Below are 25,455 nucleotides of genomic sequence, written 5' to 3'. Positions count from 1 at the left end.
TTCCGGGGGCCACGCGGCCCCCACGCTCCCCAGCCCCCGCCAACTCCATCACGGAGCCAGCAATCATGTGGGCGGCCAATCTGGCCGCCCAGGGCTCCCGCTCTGCTCGTGTGTGGGGAGAGCGGGCTTAGCCCGCTCTCCGTGCTCACCCTGCTAAACCGGGTCTCACTGATTGTGAGACCCAGCTCTTTCTCTGTGTCCCCAAACACTGTTTCTTCAGCTGAGATCAGTTCCAGTAGCTGAGTTTGGCTGAGGAGAAAAACTCTCTTGTGGGGAAGAAGCTGGCAGGGGTGGGGAAGAGGGTTCTGTGCTTTTTGGCCACATGCCTCTTTGGCTTTTAAAATCTTGTCATTTCCCTCCCCCCACCTCTGTTTTGTTTAAGCACAAGGACCAGCTTCCGTTCTTCACATCTTGTTTGGCCCTGATCCTCTTGTTCTGCCCTGCTGGAGAGGTAAGCAAAGATTCGAGAAGTAATGAAACCCTCACATCATTTGCATAGGTCCTTGGCTGGCTGTAGCAGAAGACCAGAGCAGTTGAGCCTCTGTCAGAAATCCATCCCACTGTGTCTGTCTCTTATACCCAGAAAATCAATAGTCTGAACTTTGGTCTCCACTGCAATGCATGCTTCTCAGCATTATATGCAATTCTGAAATCCCAGACTGGAGAAAACATTTGAGCTTTCTGTGCTCCTGAGGCTTAGTTACAGAGTTTAGAAAGTTTGGGCCTGGAAGCTAAGCAGCATGTAAAGTGTGCCATCAAGTTGATTTCGACTCCTGGTGCCCACAGAGCCCTGTGGTTTTCTTTGGTAGAATACAGGAGGGGCTTACCATTGCCTCCTCCTGCACAGTATGAGACGATGCCTTTCAGCATCTTCCTATATCGCTGCTGCCTGATGTAGGTGATACCAGTGGGGATTCGAACTGACAACCTTCTGCTTGCTAGTCAAGCATTTCCCCGCTGCACCACTTAAGGTGGTAAGCAGCATGTACCTCCTCTGTATATACTTGCCAGTGCAAGAATTTCGTGTGTTTGCATTGTGTTGCACTCATTAGTTAAGCAAAAATTCCACTTGTCAATTTTAAAAAGCCTCAAATAATCCTTTGCTGAAAGAGGTTTTTAACTTGTATAGCTTGGCCTCTCTCTGTTGTTAGTTTAAATATATAGCCTTTTAAACAAATCTCCAAGGGCTCAAAGAATTCCAGGATGATATCAGGAGAATCTGCAAAGCAGCTGCTCATGATTAAGGAGCTCTTGGATAAATAGATTGACTGAGATTGCCCTTTTAATTGTCTGATTCATGCACCAGGTTCAGATAGGACAGGTGCATAAAGACATGGTCTTGGTGGTTATTGTGCACTGTTGAATTCTCTCCCTGTGAAGACATGCCCACAGGCAGAGGCACTCTTTCCCCTGGACTTCCGGGCCAAAGTCCAGGGCCTCCACACACCCCGAGGGCCCCCAAATCATTTTTTGTCTGTCTCAGGTAATACTGGGTGGGTGGGTGGGGAGCCTCCAAAAGCCTATAGGTCCAGGCTCCAAAATTACCTAGATGCACCTCTGCCCACAGGTACCATGTTGCAAGCAAACCAGTCTCTCTGGCCACCCACACCTGGCTATAGAACCCCTTAACTTCCACATCACAATGACAGGAATTCATGAACATGTTATCCAGCTGTTCACTGCATAAGAATGGGGAAACCTCAATAAGCTAGCCAGAGACCTGGAACAGGGAGGCAATATTGACTATTTGTTAAATTGAGAGCACCATTCCAAGACCGAAAATATTAACTAGTGATGGACCAGAGCCCTAGAAAAACTTGCAGAACAGATGCATGTAAACTGGTGGCTGGGGCGGGTGGCGGGGGAGCATGGGTTGTCCCTACTGTTGGGCAGGCTGATCCATGGACGTGGGTAAAAGAGTCTTGCTGGGTAAACCCAGCCTAACTTTCTGTTAGCTCAGAACAGGAGGATCTATAAATAGCTGCCGCAATTGTGCCTGCCTTGCAGCCCAGCTGTGTAGATAGCAGACAGGCCAGATGTTTGGTATCTGAGATTACATGAAGCTTGAAGGACAGAGCAGCTGCAGCAGCAAGAAAGCAAGCCCACAATCTCTCTCTTTCTCTCTCGATAAAATGGCTAAGACTATCCAGGAGGCGGAACTAAATTCCCAAACAGTTGAGGGCCCAGGTCTAGGTTTGTTTGATTATGAACATCTGATGGCCATGTTGCCAGGTGATGCAAAAGATCTCACTGTAACCTGCCTTGATGTTAGGACTCCTTGACTGTAGCGGGGATATTCTCCCTTTTGAAAATGGGAGCCATGGGAAATGCTTCCTTTGTGTGAGAGGAAGACCTGTGCAGTGCACACATACCAGGAGTGAATGCCAGCTGCAATTTGCGTATAAACCTCATGAATGGGGGTGTGTGATGGTGATGATGTTGATGATACTGACCTCACTTATAGGGATCTTAAAAGGATCACTGAGAATAATGAATGTGAAGCGCTTTAAAGTTTCTAAAGTGTTATATAAATGCTGAGTGGTGTTAGTGAAAGGGCAGCAACAGGGACCTGCAATGGGTTTTATATGCACCAACCATCCATACTTAGCAGGGACGTCCATGTTTTCCTCTGCATAGGAACATAGGAAGCTGCCTTATACTGAGTCAGACCATTGTCCCATCTAACTCAGTATTGTCTACACCAGGGGTTCTCAACATTGGCTCCCCGGATGTTGTTGGACTACAGCTCCCATCACCCTCAGCTCCCATCACCCTCAGCCACAATGGCCAGAAATGGGGATGATGGGAGTTGTAGTCCAGCATCATCAGGGGACCTAAGGTTGAGAACTTCTAGTCTGACAGCGGCTCTCCAAAGTTTCAGGCAGGAGTCTCTCCCAGAATGAAATAGAGGATCGATAACAGCTGAGATGGTACCACAAACCATATAAAAGCAGCTGGGAACTGTATATTTCCAACTCATTTTAAATAGAATCTTAAGGAATGTCTATAAACAGAAAAATATACAAAAAACAAAACCTCTGCACGTGTGTGTGTGTGTGTGTGTGTGTGTGTGTGTGTGTGTATAAAAAACTATAAACTTAGTGATAATATCAGAATAAGCAAAATATACTAAAGGACAATACCATATATTCCTTAAAATGCATATATCTTAAACTGAACTTTAAAAATTCAAAACAGTTAAATAAACACACACACCCAAAAATAGGATTTATACCATCAAACCTTACAGATCTTATATAAAAGTAAGTGACAGACTCTCAGTCCTTACTTCTGCCTGACTGTCCGGAAGAGGTGTGAATTCTTACACAAGCCCTAGGCAGATTGTAGAAAGTATCTCTCCAAAAAGATGCTATATAAACCCTTCCGCTGACACAGCTGTCTCTAGTCTCTAAAAAAACTTAAATCCAAATGTCAGCTATAATGATGGTATGTATGGCAGAAAAATCCAATGCCTGTTATGGCTTGAGTAAGAATTCACACCTCTTCCAGGAAAAACACTGTCTCTATTTCCTGCTAGGAAGACAGTAGGGATGCCTTTTTAGAAATGTTAGTTGTGTGCACACATATGCAGTGCAGTGTCGGCCCTCTGGGCTCGGTCTTATGGTGTGTATGAACAGCTTGACTCTTGCATACATGTATGTAAAAGCACACACAGCCCATTCACACATTATGTTCAATATTCATATGACGAGTGTGCAGTGTACACTGGTACAGTCTTTCACATGTTACGTTGAAGACAGGTATAGAAGTATACTTCCTATCTATACCATGCATTTGAGGGACCTGTAGCAATTTCACTTTTAAAATGAACATGGGTACATTCATTCACATACACACATATACGAGTATACAGACATCTGTACACTTGTACAGCATAATGTCTGAATCGCTCTATAGACCACAATGTAAGTGCACTGGTTACCTTCCACAACCACCTTTCTAGTAAATATTGCTGACTGTGTTTTGAGTTGCAGCCATTGTACAATTAAGTGTTGCCAAATTCATTGTCTAAGTAAACCTTCTGCCCTGGTCTGTTTACTAACACACCCTTCTCCAGAAGTCAGTCCAAGATGGGATGTTGCAAAGTAAATGAATACAGATTACAGCAGGTGGTGCAATGTTGAACACTAGGTAGGGATGAGGTGGCATGGGTAGGGCTCAAGTAATGATCCTGGGGGTGAGAACAGTGGGTGTTACAATTACACAAGAATGCCCTTATTCTCATTTTCTGTGTAATGTTGAAGGGTATGGAGTCCTAAAACTGAGCAGGGGCATTGGGTAGAGATTTAACTTGTGTAACACTCCCACATGCTGGTCAAAAGGGGGAACTACAAGACCATCCAGACACACAAGAAGCCTCTTGAGCTGAGCTGCACAACTTCATCCCTCCTACAGATGTTGGCCTACAACTCCCATCATCCCTGACTATTGGCCACTGTGGCTGGTGATGATGGGGGTTGTAGTCCAACAGCAGCTGCAGAGCCAATGTTGTGCAGTCGTGCTCTTAAGCACTGGTATGGTCTGAACCCTCACCATCTTCCCCTGCCCTTTAGTTTGAGCGTCAAAGGCTGCAGTCCTGTGCACACTTACCTGGGAGTAAGTTCTGTTGAGCACAGTGGCCTACATCCAAACTAAGAGTTGTGTGCAGCTAATGCTTCTGTGCGAACGTGGAGGGAAGGGTGATTTTTGGTGATCCCCTCCCCCTTTCCTCTGCAGCTGTCTGTGCCTCCTGAAAATATGTCCCTAAGGGTTGTGGGACCGTTGGAGACATATTTTGGGGAAGCACAGGCGGCTGCAGAGGGAAGGGACGCTGCCAAAAATTGCCCCTCTAGTCTGTGCACGTACGGAAGCATTCTCTGCATACAACTCATAGTTTGGATCTTCACCAGTGGGATTTGCTTCCTAGTAAACATGGATAGGTTTGTGCTGAAAGAGACTTAGCTTGCTCCCATTTCCTGTCATGGACATGCTTAAGACCTTTTGCTTTTCCTCCTCTGTGTTTAGCTGTGTCCAGCCTTGATCCCTGTACCTCGCTATCCTGACTTGGCAGTGATTGGGACTGATGATGCTTGGAGCTACGCTATGCGCATGCTCCAATTAAATAATTCAAAATTGTGCACCAAGACAATACAGCTACACACACATTGTGCAAATACGTGGATTTTACTTGTTTTGTGTGTGCTAGTCATGGGAAGGAACAAGGAGCTTTGCTGAACAACTGAATCTTTGCCCTCTGCCCAGTGGAAATCATACTTGATCCCTTTGGGGTTTTCTAAGATTTCACCAGGCATTTGTCCTCATTTTCAAGCCTAACTTCGCAGCCATAAGTGCTAGGAAATCAATTTTTTAACGCAATTGGAAATACAAAGATATCAAATTAGTTCTCAGTACGAAATGATATACTTGCATCCCCAAATGCAAATATCTCTGCTTAGCCCAGTTGCTGAGGACTAGGAACCCCAGGCTAGTCGTGGAGCTGAAAATTGAGATCAGGAGGGCAGTTCCTGCATCAGTTGATTGGAGTCAGAAACTGTGGCCTACCTAGCATTACCCCCAAATTCTCCTCTTGGCTCTCACTGACAGAACAAATCTACCTTATCCAGGGAATGAATGAGGGAGACAGGTTGATGGTCCTCTTCATTTATTCATAACTGCTTTGGTTTCCTTATGAGAAAGATGGGGTGCAATTTGGCTTGCAAGGGCATAGGGCGCAGCCACTTTGCTGAAGCTAAGCAGGTCTCAGTCTGGTCAGTGCCTGGATGGGTGACTTTCTGGGAATCCCATGTACTCTGCCTTGGGTTCCATGATGGAAATAAGATGGGATATAAATAAATGTGTGTGTGAGAAAAAGAGAGAGCACCCTTTTTGACACTAGTTGAGTTGTGAGTGCTCCTAACTTGGCTTTGTCATTTTGTTCTATTCCAGGGCTGCCAAGCAGGAGAAATGAATGTGGGCACAGCTCACAGTGAAGTGAACCCCAACACCCGGGTCATGAACAGCCGTGGCATTTGGCTCTCCTACGTCTTGTGGATCGGCCTACTGCATGTGATTCTCCTCAGCATCCCCTTCTTCAGCGTCCCAGTGGTCTGGACTCTCACCAACATTATTCACAACATGGTACAAAAGCCACTCTTGGAAGTGTTGGGGTCTGATGTTGTAGGTTGATGGTTCTTCAACAGGCAGGAGGAAGTCTCTTAAAGTCTCTGCAGAAGAGGGTAACCAAGATGGTACCTCTTCTGCAGAAAAGGGTAACCTCTGAGTACCAGTTGCAGGGGAGTAACAGCAGGAGAGAGGGCATGCCCTCAACTCCTTCCAATGGCTTCCAGCGGCATCTGGTGGGCCACTGTGCGAAACAGGATGCTGGACTAGATGGGCTTTGGGCCTGATCCAGCAGGGCTGTTCTTATATTCTTTTGTTCTTAAGATGATCAGGGGGCTAAAGCACTTTCATTATGAGGCAAGGCTACAACACCTGGGGCTTTTTACTCTAGAAAAAAGACAGCTGCGAGGAGACATGATAGATGTCTATTAAATCATGCATGGTGTGGAGAAAGTGGATTGAGATAATTTTTTCTCCCTCTCACATAACACTAGAACCAAGGGTCATCCCATGAAACTGATTGCCAAGAAATTTAGGACCGACAAAAGGAAAGTACTTTTTTCACACAACATATAATCAACTTGTGGAATTCTCTGCCACAAGATGTGATGACAGCTAACAACCTGGATGGCTTTAAGAGGGGCTTGGATAACTTCATGGAGGAGAGGTCTATCAACAGCTACCAGTCTGAGAGTTATAGGCCACCTCCAGCCTCAGAGACAAGATGCCTCTAAATAGCAGTTGCAGGGGAGCAACAGCAAGAGAGATGGCATGCACATACCTCTTGCCTGTGGGCTTCCCAGGCCTGGTGGGCTACTGTGTGAAACAGGACGCTGGACTAGATGGGCCTTGGGCCTGATCCAACAGGGCTGTTCTTATGAACTTATATTAACTAATGACCAAGAACTGGGGTTGATACGTTGAAGACTGAAATCCAGTTGAAATCTAGACTCATGGTTGACGTGTTTTCCTTCTGGAACCAACTTCATCAATCTGATTGGTTGCTTTAATACCCCTACCTCACATTTCACATACTTCCATATCACCTCATGGAGGCAACAGATGGCCTCCTCCCAGGTTTACACGCCACAGCACCTTTCAGCCAAGTGGTTGCTTCTCATGGCTTCTGTTCTGGAGAAGATTTAACTATCCCCAAACACTTGTTTTCCTTCAATCTAAGGGCTGGTTCAAATTATATCATCCCCGTCCACCACCACCACCAAACTGGCCTGTGCCATGATAATGGGGATGTGCCAAGATCGCACATGCCCTTTCATCTTCCTTTCCTGTCCTGACATCTTCCCAGCAGGTTCCCTTAGCCTGACACACACCCCCCCGAGCAGTCGAGCGAGGCATGGGCGGCCCGCAGGAGAGCCGCCACTCGTCTGGGCAGGCAATCCACCCACCCAGCAACAGCTAAGGGATTGTCTGCGGGGAGGCTTGGAAAAACCCGCTCTGTGATGCATGCGAATGTGGAACTGCGGGCTGCGTTCCCTGTAACCAGAGTTGAGGGAAGAAGCTCCTCCCTCTCTCCAGCAGTGATTGGCTGTGTGGGCTAAGCTTCATGCAGGAGGGAAGCCCACACAGCAAGTTCCTCCTCCTCCTCTCTGCAGTCTCCCTGACTGCAGAGAGCCCACTCCCTTGCATCCTAATTCAGACAGAAGAACTGGGGGGCAGTGGCGGCAGAACCTGGGTTCTGCGTTACATGCTAATACGGCCAATGAGACAATTTTGTCATTACTAACTTAGGTCCCATTAATTTCAGTGGGAATTAGTCATGACTAAATTAATCTGGATGTTGTTCCTTAACTGTCTTATTTTCTCATTCACATACATGCATGCACCTGAGTGCTAAGGAATCATGGCAGTAAAGAAGGCTGCAATGGCAATAGGGAAAGAGGCAGTTTGACAGTCTTTATAGGCCTGATATGATTTCTAGATCCATCTTATCTAGAACAGGGATAGAAAATCTAGTCCATGTTATATGCATGTGAGAAACTGAATCAAAGGGGACAGGCCTTCCTTCAAGTCTGAAAGAAAATTAAAAGACACTGTTGCCTCCCAGAATTTTGATGGTGTTCATTACGCGCACACACACCCCTGTGGGGAAAGCTAATATTGTATGTATGGCCAGCACATTAAAATTCCAAAACGTATGAGGCATGTTAGAGCTGTACAGTTTTAATTTCCATAGAAATTAAGATGGTGAAACTTTCTTTTTTTCTTTTATGTAAATGTGTAAACCACAGTGAGAACTTCATGCTGAAAAGCAGTATATATGTTAAAAAGCAGGTGAAATATTCTTAATAATATTCCACCTGTATGCATTTACTGAAAGGTGAGAAAAATCCATACATTGTTATTTTTATTATGTATTTATTTGCCACAAATATTTATACACTGCCTTGCAACAAAAGAGTTCAAAAAGCAGTTTACATAAGAAGAACAATAAGATGGTTCACTGTCTCAAAATTGCTCGCAAAGAAAGACAAGGTTGACACCAGCAACAACCACTGGAAAAACATGATGCTGGGGTTGGATAGGACCAGTTGCTCTCCCCCTGCTAAATAGAAAAGAGTTGCCACTTTAAAAGGTGCTTCTTTGCCCAGTTAGTACAGCAGGGCTATTGAGAAACATTAAGGTTGGAGAAACTGGTTGAGAAGTATCTCCTCTCTCTTGAGGACAGCTGATCTTGTGGTAGCAAGCATGACTTGTCCCCTTAGCTAAGCAGGATCCATCCTGTTTGCATATGAATGGGAGACTTGATGTGTGAGCACTGTAAGATATTCCCCTCAGGGGATGAAGCCGCTCTGGGAAGAGCAACTAAGTTCCAAGTTCCCTCCCTGGCAGCATCTCCAAGATAAGGCTGAGAGAGACTCCTGCCTGCAACCTTGGAGGAGCCGCTGCCAGTCTGTGAAGACAATACTGAGTTAGATGGACCTATGGTCTGACTCAGTATATGGCAGCTTCCTATGCAAGGGACACTGATACATAATGAATGTTCAGGTTTGCACCCCTGTGGATTTTTTCTTCCTGTAAAAGTATTATTATACCAGTAGTATTATTCTTATACTAGTAAAACAGACTTGCAGTTTGCAAGCATTCCTTCAGTGTAGGGTGGCGAGGGCAGAGGGAAATACCTATACAGCATCCTGCGGGGAGGCCCCACCACCACCACTCAGCTGGACTCCGCGAATGTGCAGCAGCCATTTGAGTGATCACCATGGCAGTCAAGTGCTGTGCCGGCCTTTCAAATGGCTGCCACATCTCTGTGATTCTAGTCATTTTGTATCTCTATGAGGTATCATAGAGGTATCTCTATATGAGAGAGAGAGAAAGAGAGACTGACTGACTGTCTGTGTGTCGATAACAGAGAAACCCTTCAAAATATGGAACCCTGAACAGGCTACTCTTAGGGCAGGCCTGCCCAACTCGTGACTGCCAAGCCACATGCAGCTTACTGGTCATGTATGGTGGCCCACCTGAATAAATTTCCCATTCTGAATTACCTGCCTGGGATGGCAAAAAGCAGGGTAGAATGAAAAGGCCCCCTCCCTATAACAATAAATTCCCCTTCCTAACCTGAGATTTTCAGCCAACAAGAGGAAGGGACGGAAGGTGAACACATAGCAACAAAAACATTAGGCTGCCTGAACAGCCATGTATTTTTGTGTTTTCCTACAGAGCATGTACATTTTCTTACACACCGTGAAAGGAACACCTTTTGAGACCCCAGATCAGGGGAAGGCCCGGCTACTCACTCACTGGGAGCAGATGGACTACGGTGTGCAATTCACAGCCTCCCGCAAGTTCCTGACCATCACACCCATTGTACTGTGAGTACCAAAGTGTGCCTAGGACTGAGCAGTGATGTTCTCTGAGGCCATTGTGCATCTCATGCCATTGTTTGCTCTGAGATAAAAAGGGAAAAACTCTGGGCCTTTGACAAGGTTCTGTGAACAGACAGGAAAAAAGACAGAGAGAGTCCTAAAACCTAGCCGCGAACTAGCCAAACTGCAACCACCCAGCTTCTCCAGGAGAACCTCTTTCTTCCCTTTTCGGGGAGAATGAGATGATAAAATTTAGAGGGGGTTATTGACAGATGAAGCTAAAGGAAGAGGCCACAAATAATATTTCAGCTGCCACCCACTTCAGTTTGTTCTTCTTTCTTCATCCACTTAGAGGGGGAACCGGAATCCATGGGTTGGCTGTAATTGCATGGAGAGACTGTTGTTTGTAGGCCCTGGTTATGCAGTAAGCCCAGTTCCTCCACCACCACCACTTTCACAGCAGCTGCAGCAGAGGGACAGTGATGCCGGGCTTTCTGCATGTCTGGAAGCCACCAACAGCCCTTTAGCTGCTATATGCAGAACCTTTAGCAACTTCCCTCCTGTCCTCAGCTGTCAGGTCCCAGGACATGGATCTAAGAGCACATGGAACAGTTACCTTGCTGAACCTAAGCAAGCAGGCCTGGGTGTGGTCACTGCCTAGGAACCCCATGTAAGCCACCTAGAATTCCATGATGGAAAAAGGCAGGGTGTGTGTGTGTGTGGGTGTGTGTGTGTGTGTGTGTGTGTGTGTGTGTGTGTGTGTGTGTACACACACACAAACACAAAGTAGAACCTTGCTATTCGCAGTTCCGCATATCTCCAGGGTATCTTATTGTCACCTGTTTTCAGTATCCGTGGATACGAAAGGGTTAAAACCCACATATCCACAATTCCTAGAGGGCTGAGCACATGGAGTATGGGTACAGTACAAAATTGGGGGGGCGCGTTTAGTGCCCCCCACACACACACACACTTTTAAGCACTTTTCCTCCACCCTGGAACCTAACCCCCTGTTTCCCATAGGAGTAATGCCTTGTTACTCATGGTTCCATTACTCATGGTAGTAGGCAAGGAACACAAATAACAAGGTGTGTGTGTGCGTGCGTGTGTGCGTGCACACACATGCGTGTATTTACACAGAGAGAGAGTATATCCCTATAGAGAAAGAGAACCATTGTGGTTTGAATATTGGACTAGGACAGGAGACACCTCAGTTTAGATCCCCATTCAGCCATGAAACGCACGGGAGCAGTCGCATACCTCTCAGCCTAACCTCCCTCAAAGAGTTGTCGTGGGGGGATAAACATAACCATGTAGACTGCTCTGAGCTCCTTAGAAGAACAGGATATAAAAGTAAATAAAGATCTGTTTCCATCTTCAACTGGATTTGTTGAGGAAGAGAAGGACGAGTCATTCACTTCTCTCCTTTTTCTTCCTTCACAGTTATTTCCTCACCAGCTTTTACACTAAATATGACCGGATACATTTCATCATCAACACTATCTCCTTGATGAGCGTCTTGATCCCCAAACTACCCCAGCTGCATGGAGTCCGCATCTTTGGGATCAACAAGTACTGAGCTCAGTTTGGTTTTCTTTCTTTTTTAAAGTGAGCTGTGGGAGTCCAGTGTGAAACCCCAATTTCCTTGGCTTCGGCTGCCTCTTCGGGATACAGTTCTATGACGGCTCTTTGTCAATGGGCACATCTTGCACAGGATGCCAGGATCTGACAAAACTCAACTAGCTCCAGTGGTGCTTGAATCCTGGACAGAGTTTAGCTTACAGAGAGACCAAGGGGAGCTAAAATGTATTTATTTTTCCTCTCAAGAATCTGAAAGTAGATGCGAACAACACTGATTTTAAAAGGTACTTTTAGCTTATTTTCTGGGTATGGAAGAGATCCAGCCCAGAAAACTAAGCAGGTGTAGAAAGGTAAGAGCCTGTAACAAGGTAATGTTTAGGATTATAGCAAATGCACTTTAACATAAAGCTGTCCCTTTGGGGGGCATTTTGACTTGCTTATTGAAAAGGGCTATATCAGAATTTTTAAGATGTGCATTAGGATTAGGGTAGGGAGATTTCCCATGATTTAGAAACTGTCATTGATCACTTATAGACACCTTTGATTTCTTGATAGGCAGGTAGGAGAGAATCTCATTCCTTCTGTAGGGTCATGAACTGCTTTTCAGTTCTGTAGCAATGCTATTCAGAAATCTCTTCAGAAAGAGATTCCATTATTTTAAATGAGCTTTTTTTGCCTTCTGAAGGCTTGGGAAGTAGGTTACTCAGTAGGGGAAGTGGTTACATATTAAAACACGACTGTGGCCAGCAGGAGGACAAAGTGGATGAAATACATGGCACTTGTGTAGATATGCAGAAAATGTCCCAGTGGGTACAACAGTTTTATAGTTGCAGTTGCCTCCCCTTCTGAGGTGTCCTTGCTGGATGGAGAGCCAAAAGCTGGTGGTAGTTCCCCATCCTCTGGGGCAGTGGTTCCCAACGAGGGTTCCTCCAGATGCTGTAAATTGTGGCTAGGGGTGCTGGGAGTTGTAGTTCAGCAACATCTGGAGGAACCCAGTTTGGGAACCACTGCTCTGGGGACTTCCATTCCAGAGTGGATAATGGCGAGTCTCTTGAAACATGATGACTTGCTATGGACACTACACAATGGCAGAGGCGGCCAGGGATCCCAGGCGTTCTTTCACATCTCTCGCTTTCCCCACCCCTGCCCTGAAAATCCAATCTAAGCAAGCCCATTGACAAAGACTGGAAATCCAACCTTAGCAAGCCCATGAACAGTCTTATAGAGTATCACTAATTCATGCCAGCACTGGGGTTCAAAGACAGCTGCTCCTTATCGTTCTTTGTGAAGTCAAACTAAGATGGCACATTTGTTTCCTCCATACCTGTCTGTTTTTCACAAATATGTCATTAAGGCAGTTCACATGCTGATTAACAGGGTCAGAGAAGCATCCTACCCATCTTTGGGGACTGTGTTTTCTGCTGGTGTGTGAGTAACAAACAAGGTTGGAGGCACTGATGGTGACTGTCTGCTAAGTGGTTTTCCTCCTTCCTCCACGGTACCCAGATACCGTACCAGCTGGGTACAGCAGCTGGATAGGAGGCACCCTTCTACTCAGCTGTCACTTGACAGACAATTGCTATCAGTGCCTCAAACCTTGTTTTTTACTCGCGCATGAGCAGAAAACAGGAGTGTGCACAGCTCCAGGACTTGAGTAGGATGCTTCTCCTAACCTGTTTATCAGCATGTGTCAGAAGACAGTTTGTCCTGCTCTCCATCACCCAGATAATGTATGATGTACCTCACTGGGAAGTGTAGCTACCTGCTAGTCTGCTTTTTAAACAGCTTTGGGGCTCCACATTGCAAGAAAGAGGATTCTCTTCTGCTTGTTCACCACTAGGTGGACCATTTCCTCCTGCAACTTTGAAGGGGGGGAAAGACAATAGTAAAAAACAAAACCCAACTCCAGCCACTGAGTATGTTCTGACATATGCAAGCAACCGCTCTGAAAAATGCAGACTGCCATTTAATCATCAGAACATCAAGGAAGAGATTTACTTAAAATATTGATGACCAAGATTTTGCATATACAAGATTGTATCTTTGTGAAGGATACAGCCTAGTAAGAAAAGTGTGAAAATGAATGCCCTCCCATGTAAAAAAACACAAAGCAATTTCTATGTAAAGGGGGAGTTTCATAAAAGGATTAATCAGGGCTGAGTATTTCCTACTCCTATTTCTTCGCAGGAGCACCTAAAAATCTGATTCTCTCCCTCCCTTACCACTGTACTGAGGTGGTATGCAAACATTGGATGTTGGTGCCAAGAAATCAGAAATGCTTTTCCAGCCCTAGAACTGAACACTTAGATATTTTTTCAGAAAGTAGCACCTCTACTTTCAACTCCCAGTGCTGCTCTCTGCTTTTGGATGTTTTTCTACGAGTTTAATTTTCTTTGTCCCATTATGTTCTGGTAGCAAAGCTATCATCACACTTTGTAGCAACTTGGAAAAAGAAAGGGCCGTGGTCACTGATCCCTGTTGGGTAAGTGGCATCTTAAAGGTGCATCTACACTGTGTCTTTTTTGCATAAGTTGTTTTATTAAATATCATTAGTACCATGAGCAGTCTGCATCCAACACTGTTGTCCTATCCCAATCTGCTCTCTTTTTCTGAGTTTGCAACACTTGCATTTCCCCAAATGGGCACTAACTTTGCCACATTGGCCCTTAGGAATCATAGTTTGGAGAAATGTTTGCAACTCTTCTCCTTTAAAACCATCCCTTTCTCAGTTTTCTTTCCTATTCACTGGCATATTTTCATCAGGGGGTGATGGAATATGATTTTTTAAAAATATGATTGTGTACACATCTACCTAGTCAGCAGTCTTCACAAGAAAAGACTATTCTACCTTTTTTGATGTTTGCATAAATATATAGAATAACTCCATTCTCTCTCCCTTCGTCTGTTAAAGATTTTTGTGCATCTCAACAAAATTAGAAGACTCTAAGGCATTGTGCCTATCTAAGAAGAGTCTGAGGGAGATTTAGAAAAATCTAAGGGAGTTTGCCAGTTGTGCACAAAAGTTGGCACAACTTGTAACAAAAAAATCTACTCCAAAATTAAAAAGGAAAGATGTACTATACTGAGAGGAAATACATACTATCCTAGGCTTCTGAGAGTGTGCTACATGGAGACAAGCAGTATTGTGGTGGGGGGAAGATGTTAAAAGCAACAGCAGAACTGCACTGGCACAGCTACAGCCTAGCCAACAGATCATTTCAAACCTCCCTGTATATTTCAAAACGACTTATATCACAGTGGGAGGACCTGGAGTTTGGACCAGGAAGCTTGAAATCGAAAGGCCAAATGGCACGTTCTATAAAGCACACGCCTGGCAGTTGCCTGCTTCTTTTGCTTGCCCTTAAATAGCAGGTGCAGGAAGGCCTCATTCGGATCAGGGAGCACCAAAGCGAACTTCCCTCCCAGAGTGAATTGCAGCTGCTGGCAGAGGAGCCAGTTCAGCACCACCACCACACACACACACACACAGGGGTGGTGGGGAGCAAGCATGCAATTGTTAAGCATATGCTGTACATAATATATAGGGCAGGTTCACACCTAACGCAGAACTTGCTTGCAATGTCGGTAACTGGCTTATCTGTGACTGAACCCATGTCAAGGCAGGAACTGGAGCTTCACTTGGGGCCTCAAACCGAGATTTGTATCCAAGATTTGAAGTTGGTCTGCCAAACCCACTGAGGTGCGAGTTATGTCTGAATAACCTAACCAAGAGGTTCACGCCCTTCATGACCCTGCAGTGTCAACTTCAGGCTCCCTCCATATCGTGGGCTGGGGGAACCTCAGGTTCTGCATTATGTAGGAACCCACCCATAGTTTGATTCTTAGGCTGGAACCTAGCCCAGTGAGCTACCCAGGACTGTGTCTACTTGGATCTCTGTCCTCCGGGCACAGCAGGGAATAGGGACGCCCAACATCTGGCCCTGCTATGGGCAGGCATTAAGGAAAGCAGTAGCAGCTTTAAAATTACAAGCAGACAATGTACTAGTGATGACGGTTCTCGATCAGAACTTGTCATCTAAGCACAGCGAGGGAGGCAGGACCTCCCCAGTGTAATTCTTCTCTGAGAGAAGCAAGTGACCTTTCCCCAGTTCAGTACACCTATTTGTAAAATGGCAATGAGGGTTAACATTATAAGCTACTCTCCAAAACACTAGCACAGTTAAGGTTTTAGGCTGCTGTTGACTCTTAAAAAAATTCCTTTTTAAGGCATCTTAAAGGTGATACTTTTCATTATATTCATGAAAAGTGAAGATAATGAGTATGAACTGACTGTGAAATATACAGAGGAGGAGGAGGACGGGTGAAGCCCTAGGGTAATTCAGTTTTAAAAGAAGAAGCTGACAAGTTTTAAAAGTTTTAATTTATTTGATGGGGGGATAGGGGAAATGTTGCTGATATGGAAGTTCTGCTTCAGTGAAGTACAATTGTTACTTTCTCCCACTGCTAAAGCTTCCTTCTTCTCATCCTCCTTTTCTTCCTTCCACTGAACAAAAGGTACTAAGATGTCAAAACTGCAGTGAAGGGCTGGCACCCCCTCCCAGGTTTCATTGACATGGGATGCTCAGTGTAAGCACGTATGAAAAGTTGCATTTCAGTACTAGTAGTAAGAAATGAATGAACGCACAACTTAACACCAGTCTTGCTTTGAGGACAAAGCAAAATGACTGGAGGAAAAAATCCATTTTGGTGGTACTGTTTGATCTGTGCTATGCATGGCTCACAAGATATTTAACACAAGATAATTTACTTAAAGGGCTTCTACATTTCTTAGCATTATTCCAGATAGATGTTGAAGGCCTTAAACACAGCTCTAAGCTGCACTATTCTGACACAGAGTTGACTAATGTTCTCTATTCAAGGGAATAAATAGTATGAAGGCTAATTCAGGCTAAACCAGACAGTTTTCACATGGTTTCTATGCAGGCATCTGCCTCTCGCTACTCCTTTCTCCCCTCTGTCCTTCTAGTCATTGTAAGAGGCATTGCTTAGCATCCTTTTCACCAGCCATAGTTCATTGACACTCCAGGCCAAGGGTTCCCAACCTTGGGTCTCCAGGCGTTGTTGGACTAAAACTCCCATCATCTCCAGCCACAGTGGCCTTTCATCATTGTGGCTGGAGGTGATGGGAATTGTAGTCCAACACCTGGGATCCCAAGGTTGGGAACCCCTGCTCTAGTCAATGCCTCTCATTCTCTAAAGACAGTGGCAGCCCAGCTTAAGTTCTCCTTGTGTAGGAGGTGCAACATGCTGCCCCCTCACCGTTTTCCAGTGTCAGTGGCAATAGCTGCCACTTGATTTCATGTGTCCCCTTATGCTCATGAGCACACATCTGCCACCTCCTCCATCACCACATGACATGCAGTGCATGCGCCCTCCTCTCCCTAGAGAGCATCTCCATCACACCAAAGCCCGTTCCTGATGTCCTCTTCTGCTTTCTCCCCCTTTTCATTATTGGGCCAGCAGCAGATGAGGTAGGAGGCTGCAAAGAGGAGATGGTGGCAGTGGTGAGAAGCAGCTCTTTGCCTACTGTTGTCTGTGCCACTGCTTGACAAAGAGCTGCTCGGATGGCAGAGGGAGGTGGCCGGAGGCATCTTGCTGCCCTGCTGGTGCGCCAATGATTCACTGGCTAAGGTGACTGCCTCGCCTCACCCCATGGCTTCTTCTCCACCGCTATGTGGAGCTGTTGAAGTTCTTGATGCTGCCATTACCATTACGTTGGTGGCAGCAGAGGGGAAGAGGTCATCTCTATGAGAATTTTTTAAAAAAATTAAAAGTCTTTTTAAAAAATCCTTTATGCCACAGAACTGCCAGCTCACACCAGTGGCAGAAGTAATGGCTAGTAGAAACCTGAACTCTAAAGAAGGTTGTTTCAGAGAGCATGTGGCTGAGTAGCTTAGCTTTTACATCAGCCAGATCAAGGCAATAGGAAGATTATGTGGACATGTTTGTTCCTTCATTGGAAGGTAAAGGTTTAAATATTCCATAAATTGTTTTATAATGGGTAGAGGAAAGACTGGCTATCTTGTGGTCTATTCCACATGCTCATGTGCTGAGCAATTACTTGAACTAACTTTGTCAAGCAGAACAAGACTGCTATTATAGCATCTAGCATACCATTTTCCATATTCCAACCATCTTGATTAACATATGAACCTGCTTATACTGAATCAGACTCCTGGTCCACCTAGGACAGTATGGCTCACAGCAACTGGTAGTAGCACTCCAGAATCCCAAACAGAGGTATTTCCCAGCCCTACCTGGAGATGCCAGGGACTGAACCTGGGACCTTCTACATACAAAGCATGGGCTTTATCATGGAGCTGTGGTCCTTCCCCAAAGCTGCTTGATGAAACTGCTCCTTGATCTTGACATGCCTGAGTTCATACAATTTGCTTGACAACATCCTCCTATGACTGTATAAACCTGAAAGAGCTTTTTGATGCAGTCTGGGTCCTCCCTTCCTCAAGGGGGCAGGATTCTCCATGCTGTCAGATTTAGTCACAGCAGGCTTGGATGAAACACATAACTGTTCTGCATGGACAACCAATCTGAATGTAATGGGAGGAGCACCACCTTACCACTTGAAAACTATTAATAAAGTGGGTTCCACAAACAATTTGAGTCCTTAATGGGATATGGTTGGTAGCAGAGAGTAGTGAGCACATGCTAACTATAATGGTTATGCTCCCCCAGGGAGCATAATTGTGTCAGCTGAGTTTGGATTAGCCAACACAATTATGCTGAGACATGGCACATCCTTTGACCTGCCAAAGCCCCAAAATCTGAGTCCCAAATCTTCCTCCTCAGTAATCAGGAGCAAAGGGAACCTCTCTTCCTCCCCATAACAACAGCTCCAGGGTTGAAGAGAGGTTAAGTGCTCTCTCCCCCTCCAAAGTGGCTTTTAGAGGGGGTTAGATCTCTACTACAAATTTTGCATGCTGGACATGGGTGCCTTGAATAATGTTGAGCATTATGACTGCTTTATCCAGTCTGGTGTCTTCAAGGCACAATGCTCTTAGTGAGCCTGGCTGTTCTCTGTGGCAGTGAAAAGATAACTGAGTAGAATGGTCAATGGCCACTCATGGTGCTCAGAGAGCTTTCTAGAATGTTCCAGTGCTAGAGCCAGTACATGCAGCATTGGGAATGTGGGGTTCTAGGGCACAGAGATAACTTGGAGATTACCCAAATTGCTTTTCGTGGTTGTTTTTTTAAAATGGTCCTATCAATGGGAACTAGGCATGCCCAGGCCAGAGCCCAGAACTGTAGAGCTTTAGAGAGGAAAAGAGGCACACTCTCACCTCTGTCAGTCTAGAATCTTCTCATTTAGTGTGCTAATGCTATGGGGCAGTGCAAGTGTTTTCTTGCCAAGTGCTGGCAAGAACCTAGAGCAAACAGGCAGGCGATCAGGCAAATGGAGGTGCAGAAGGATCACCTATGGGTCTGTCTCACTGATGTATTATCCAGACTGAGCAAGTGAAGAGATCTGGGAGCTTTATAGCAGAAGGTGGTTATCCCAGAGAGCCAATCTGATTTTCGGGATCAGGAGGAGTCTCGACTGTGGCCTCAGTATCCAGTTCAAACAGCCTACCAGAGATGGCACCAAAGGTTTGGATTGCTTAGCAATCCCCGAGACTGGTCCCTCTGTGCCTATAGCTTTCATGTCATGGTGGCAGAGTAACTCCTTTGGGGTCTACCTAGGTAAGAGGGGGTCGATAGAGGGCAGTTTCCCAAGGGTCTGAATTTTCTTTCTGACCCAGTAAAGTCAAATTTTTCACTGGAAGAAGGGGATAGAATTTACACAAGGGTCCACTCAAGCATGAGAAGATAAACCAGGTTTCAATGTATCCATTTTAATGAGGATATCCAGGCTTAGGACTATGAATGATCTGCTCACTACCAAATTGGAGGGGCTTAGCTACCTGGTAAAACAGTCACAGACTCCACACAATCTGATGGCACAGAGAGCAAATCAAAAGAATAACAGGCCACTGTCAAAAGGTCATGTAGCACTTCTGCAATCCTAGAACAGAGAGAAAAATGCCAAATCTTTGCTTAGGTAATACCCAGAGCAACATGCTGTTTACTGCAAGAGCGAACACTTTTGTGTTTAATTGACAGGTCATAATCACTTGACTAGCTGTTGGGGGTCTGGGTTTTCCTTTCGCTTCAGGCTAGTTACTTCACAAGAGTTTAATTTTAAAAACAAAAATAATCCAACTGTTTTAAAAGTATGGTAGTAAGCTATTTAGGAGGTATGAATAGCTGTGTTGCTATTGGAAATAGAATGTTATGACATGTCTTTGGATTGTTCTTTAAATTGTAGCAAGTTAACCTGTTGCATTGATTTATCATCTGTGAAATATAAATTTTAGAAAGCATGTATGTATGTCATTTTCAGTGAACTTCTTCAGTTTTACTTGGAACATCCTTGTTGGATATAGAATCTGTTTGGTTTCTTTCATTCTTTTTTCCTTATTTTCTGATTTGCTCCTTCTTTTGTTGTGTACACATCTTTCATCTGGAAAACTTTCTAAGACAAAGTGTGAATATTATTTTTATGAGTCCTTTCTACAGTATTCCAGACAAACTAATAAAAAGTCAGTATTCATGTAGGATCTTGTGTGTGTTTGTGCTTCTTGAGGCTGTGGTTTTGAAAGAAACTAAGAGCCTTCCCAGTATCCTGTTTCTGACAGTGGCCAGCCAGATGCTTCTGGGAGGCCCACAAACAGAACATGAAGGCAACAGCCCTTCTCTGCTATTTGTACTCCACCAACTAGTATTCGGATATCTGTTGCCTCTGACCATGGAGGTTCCATTTAGCTAACAGAACTAATCACCAATGATAGGCTTAACCTCCATACATTTGCCTTATGCACAGCCATCTCAAGTAGTGGCCATTGTGCTGGCTCCTGAACCAGGGTGAAACTAGTGAGGGGAGCCAGGGAACCAATTGCCAGGGGCATAATAAGGTTGCTGGTGACCTTGGAACAAGTTTGCTGGCTGACTATAGAAAACAAAGGAGGAACACAGGATTTGATAGCATAGCTGTGAGTGGGCACTCACGTGGTTCTCCCCTATGCAGGCTGGGGCAGAGAGGGAGGAGCAGAAGGCAAAGTATGCCTTTTAACAATTGGTAAAAGCTCCTGCTGCCACTGCCTGGCATCCTGCCCCACTGCAACCCCACCCCCTGCCCTGGCTGCACAACTGGCCAATAAGTGGGTGAGGGGCACACGGTGGCCAGCTTGGCAGCTGGAGCATGGCGCAGTGGGGCAGGATGCCCGATGGCAATGGTGGGAGTGTGTCTTACCAAACAACCCAGACCAGCTGGGATAGGTTCTTTTTAAGGATCTGGAGACAATAAGCACACAGGTGGATAGAGAGAAATCACACTTTATTAAATAACTTAAACACAAATGAAAAGCAGTAACACACCAAAGCAAGATCTTCAATCTCCATTCAGCTATCAGGAGCCCAGGTGATAGCGGAGAACCCCAAGGCCAGCAACACCCAGCACTAGGTCTGTGTCAAGCTCATCGAATGCCCAACATCCTGCTCCTTTTATCCCTTGTTGGATGTGGGTTCTTAATTAACTGATTAATTACACCTGGCTTTCAACCCCTTATTTCTGGGATGCAAGCCATTGGCAGAGATAACATTAATCTGTGAGCTACTCCCCACCTGGGTGTACTTCTTCATTACAAAGCATGTTTTCCTTAAAGTATGCTAAATCATAATGAATCAGCGATTTACAGTAAATTAACCCCAGCTTGGGAGAATGCAAGGAAACAAAGCATGTCACTAACTCCTCAAAATCACAATTGCCTTCTGCAATGTCAACCACTACAGAGTGTTCACCACAACTCCACCTTCTGCTCCATCCTACCTGTCCCAGCCTCCACCAGCCACTACTGAGACACCTGTAGAACTGCCACCAAATTGTGCTGAAAAAGAAATGTCAAGCTAAATTTGGAGGATCTTCCTCAGACAGAAGCTGAACATCTGGGAGAACCAAACAACAGTTTGGGTGAAACTAGTGACATTGCCCAGAAGGGTTTTGCTGGTCAGAAGTCACACGACACAGATCTGCTATTGAGGTTAAGCAAGCCTTGCTCAGTGTAGGAATTTAGGGGGAAGTTCCACTGCACCACCTCCATGGGATGGTCCTGAAGGAAATGGGGGACTGACTTGAGGGGTGAACTGAAGCGGAAACAGAAGCTCTGCCATGGAGGTGCAGGCCCCAGCCACGGCTTCCTGGCCAGCTGTCCACAGAGAAGGAGAGCTACTGGCACTATGGTCTGGAGTACTCCACCTCTCCAGCTAGGAGCAGCCACCACAGCTTGCTTGGGACCTAACAATGAGTAGGAAGTTGAGCGTTCCATGCCAACACTTCACAGGTGAAAACAGGCACATGCTTATATCCCCTCCTTTTTTCATAACAAGGATCACTGGCAGAAGTGTAGAGGAGACAGGCCACTGCCACTTGCCTCTGTGGTGCTCCCTTGCCACGCACGCACTGCATGACAGCCACACCCCTTGTGCTAGTGTCAGAAGCACACTGACGCAGGAGTTCATCTACAAAGTCCAGAATGTTAACCTTCTGAGGGGTCTCTTCCCCGGTCCCACTGAAGACGAATTAGCTCCAATAGCCCTCAAACAGCCCTTCCATAGACAAGTTCGGTGGGGGGATCTGAGGACTGGGTGGGGCACCGCTGTGTAAGCAAAGAAGAGCTGTAGCAACACCTGCTCCCAATTGTCCACTAGGGTCACCACATACTGTTTTCTCCTAGGTGTCTTGGGTTGGATGGGACCCAGGATATCCACTGCCACTCTCCGGAATGGGGCCTCAATGATGGGTTAGGGTTGCAGTCTTTACCTCGTCTCTGCTGTTCCCCACTCGTTGACAGACATCACAGGTCTGGACATACTTTGTCACATCCCAGCCATATCCAGTCCAATTGCAGTTTTCTCCTACTCTCTCCATTTGGGTGGCCGTGTGCCAGGCTGAGAATGTGCAGGCGATATTTGCTAGGCACCACTAGTTGCCTTTGGGGTTCACACCCCTCCCTATGGCCCTTTGGAAGATATTCCCTATAGAGAAGGCCTTTCCAGGTGATGAACCGGGAATTGTGGGCCTGGCTGAGGACTCTGGTCCTCCACCTGTTCTCTTTGGAACTGCTCCGCCTCTGGGAATCTTCTCTGGGAATCTCTGGGAATCTTCTCTGGTGAGTCCTGATGTGGGGAAAATCCCACCTGTGATCAGTTCAATGAGTGGAGGCCTTTACACCATTTGCTGGAAATTCAGAGAAGAACTTCATTTGTTTAACGACGTCAGGAACTCCCTAAAATGGAGACACCCTGGAAAAGGAAGCTACAAGGCTGATATAATAATACTGACATCATTAGGCAAACAACCGCAGGAGATGTAGTTTGTCCAATCACAGCATAGCATCAGTGGCCAAACAGAGAACTAGTAACAGTTTCATTGAATACAGCAACATATTAACCGTGTGCAAAAGGAATAACCCAAATATGGTTATTTCATTCATTACAGCATTTCCATTAATCTAACTAGTACGTGAATAGGCCAGGACCCGCCAAAACCTGTTTTTCCCTCATCAGTCCTCATCTTCAAACCCTTTTGCTGGACTTAGATATGACTGCATTTCCCCTTTGCTGGTACTTTTGATGATGGGACCTGGGTCTGTGTATTGCCGCCGGTGGCCAGCAGGTTGTCTGGGATTCAAAGACAATAGGCTCAGACCAATGTGATGGCTAGCAGAGGTTTTATTAAGCCAAGCTCAATAATAGTTTAAAGAAGATACAGAAAAACATGACCCCAGGCACCCCCTTGGTGTGCAGCGTTGGCCATGGCTTCCTTGACCTACACAGAACTCCATAGTTAGGGTATCTGTGTGCCTTTTTTATATCTTTGAACGGCCCTTAGAAAAGGCTGTAGGCCCCTTTCCTCATCAATTGTGTGTGTGTAAAGTTGGGTACGTCATTCCTTTCATCTAACAGGAAAGGAAGGGAGAGATAGGCCTCCTTATCAGCAAGCGTGTGATTGGGTGCCTAGTGCATCTCAATCCTGGGCACAGCCTAATTCATCTTCCCTAGATGTTTTGGGAAGCACTATCTGTGTGTTGGGCAAAGCCTCTGATCCTTCCTAAATATTTGGAGAAATATCGCTGGGGTCTAGCTGTACTACTTGGCCAGATACAAACATCTAGTCTGCACCTGGTTTGTGAGAGGCAGGGCCATTCATCGTTCATGCCTTCCAGGAAAAGCCCAAGGAGAAAGGCCTAGAATTGATCCTAAGCAATATATGCGGAAATGTATAACTATAAGCAATATATCATGTGTAGAGGGCAGAAATGGTTTATACCATTAACTCCTCACCAATCTTCTGCGGTGCCACTACAGTCTGGCACTGTTGCCTCGGCTGTTCCTCCAGAATGCACCTCAGCTGGATAACTTGAGGCAAGTGGTCCTTCTCCCCTGGATGTGTGGCCACCCATACATGGTCAGCCTGGTCTTCTCCGATTAGCATGGAATAAGGACAGTCTTCCATCACTGCGAACTTCCATTCTGCTTTCCAGTTTCCCCACTGAAAGGTAACTTGACTAGTGTTGTGTCCTCTTGACCTTTGGCACACACCATATGCACCTGGGTGGTCTTGGCAAGGTGTTTTTCTTCAACAAGGAAGGCATGGACGGTGGAGATGGTGGCTCCTGTGTCTCAGGCCACCCTGGGCTGATCATCCACTCTCATGCTCACTCGTCACTTGGGAGGAATAGCCTCCACATTGAATTTGGGAGTGTCCATCCTGGAGACTTCAGTCTGCTCAGGCTCTTTGAGTCAATCTGACTGGCTTGGGCTTGGGCTTTGGCACAGTCCCTTTCCTCACCTCACCGCACTTGAAACATCTGGGAGCGAGTTTGTCAGGAAGTCTGCCCGTAGTGGTAGATCAGGGGTTGCAGGTGTGATGGAGTCCCCATCCAGCCCTGGTTGGGTGAGGCTCCTCCCACCATGGGGATAGTTTGGAATATTCTCTGGTGTATGTCTTGGAGTCTGCAAACTTCTGTGCCAGCGTTCCTGCTTTTTCAGTGGTCTTTGCGGCTTGATTGAAAACTTGCTCGTAGAGGTAATCTAGGAGCTGCATCAAGAACTGCTCAACCCAAAATAGTTCTGTAATGTCTTCAGCTGTCTTGGTAGCTGCTCATGCTAGCCAGGTGTCTAGTGCTCTCTTTATCTTGTGTGTGAAGGTCTGGTGTGATTCAGCAAACTGTTTCTGGAGATTGAGAGACCTCTGCCTGGCATTCTCAGGGGTAAGACCCAGCTGAGATGTCACCATGTCCTTGAACAGCTCATAGTCCTCCATGTCGTTAACTGCCATCTCAGAGGACATTGCCAATAGGGATCCAGACAAGCAGGGTCTCAGATGGCACATGTACTGCCTCTCCACAATCCAATAGCCTTGGCAGCTCCTCTCAAAGTTGGAGAAGTCATCTGGATCTTTGCCCTCTCTATACTTGGCAGCTTCCTGGATTCCAGCTGCCTAGAGCTTGGCAGTTTCCTAGATTCCATCTCCCTAGAGCTGCCTGCTCAGGGCTATATAGGGTTCTGCCAGTGACTTCAGCCCCACAGAAGCTTGCAGGAGAGAGGAGAGACAACATCTGCTCCTAGGTAGACCCCAGGGTGAGAGACTGGGTGCCTGCCTGTTTGCTCCTCATGCTGCCCCCCTGTCTGTTATCTGCCCCCCAAGACTGGCTACTGTGCTGAGGTGAGGCCTTGCAGGACTGGGGCCCGGGGAGGAGGGTGACTTGGCAGTTTCCTGGATTCCATCTGCCTAGAGCTGCCGGCTCAGGGTTATATGGGGTTCTGCCAGTGGCGGCAGGCCCACCAC

The 25,455-nt window shown here is 46.0% G+C and overlaps 2 protein-coding genes across 7 annotated transcripts in view; both read left to right on the top strand.

The window, feature by feature from the left end:
• ORMDL3 (ORMDL sphingolipid biosynthesis regulator 3) overlaps positions 1-20,165 on the top strand; it is a 42,162-nt gene extending 21,997 nt beyond the window's left edge. The window contains exons 2-5 of one of the 2 annotated variants that reach the window (XM_053263291.1): positions 383-451; positions 5,947-6,138; positions 9,805-9,956; positions 11,394-20,165. In XM_053263291.1, the coding sequence (XP_053119266.1) occupies positions 5,965-6,138; positions 9,805-9,956; positions 11,394-11,529 (462 nt within the window). In that variant the 5' untranslated portion in view covers positions 383-451; positions 5,947-5,964 and the 3' untranslated portion in view covers positions 11,530-20,165. The remainder of the gene's footprint in view (positions 1-382; positions 452-5,946; positions 6,139-9,804; positions 9,957-11,393) is intronic. The other variant, XM_053263290.1, reaches the window with a different exon arrangement.
• Positions 20,166-25,202: 5,037 nt separating this feature from the next.
• Positions 25,203-25,455, top strand: part of GSDMA (gasdermin A) — a 34,810-nt gene continuing 34,557 nt past the window's right edge. For 2 of the 5 annotated variants that reach the window (XM_053259107.1, XM_053259111.1), the window contains exon 1: positions 25,213-25,332. The gene's annotated coding sequence lies outside the window, so the exon portion shown is untranslated. Of the gene's footprint in view, positions 25,333-25,455 lie in introns of all 5 variants that reach the window. The other 3 variants (XM_053259106.1, XM_053259112.1, XM_053259113.1) reach the window with 3 other exon arrangements.

Source organism: Hemicordylus capensis, chromosome 6, assembly GCF_027244095.1.
Source record: "Hemicordylus capensis ecotype Gifberg chromosome 6, rHemCap1.1.pri, whole genome shotgun sequence".
In the NCBI taxonomy this organism is placed as follows: domain Eukaryota; kingdom Metazoa; phylum Chordata; class Lepidosauria; order Squamata; family Cordylidae; genus Hemicordylus; species Hemicordylus capensis.
The sequence above is the reverse complement of the archived record's forward strand: the minus strand, read 5'-3'. Positions and strand labels throughout refer to the sequence as shown.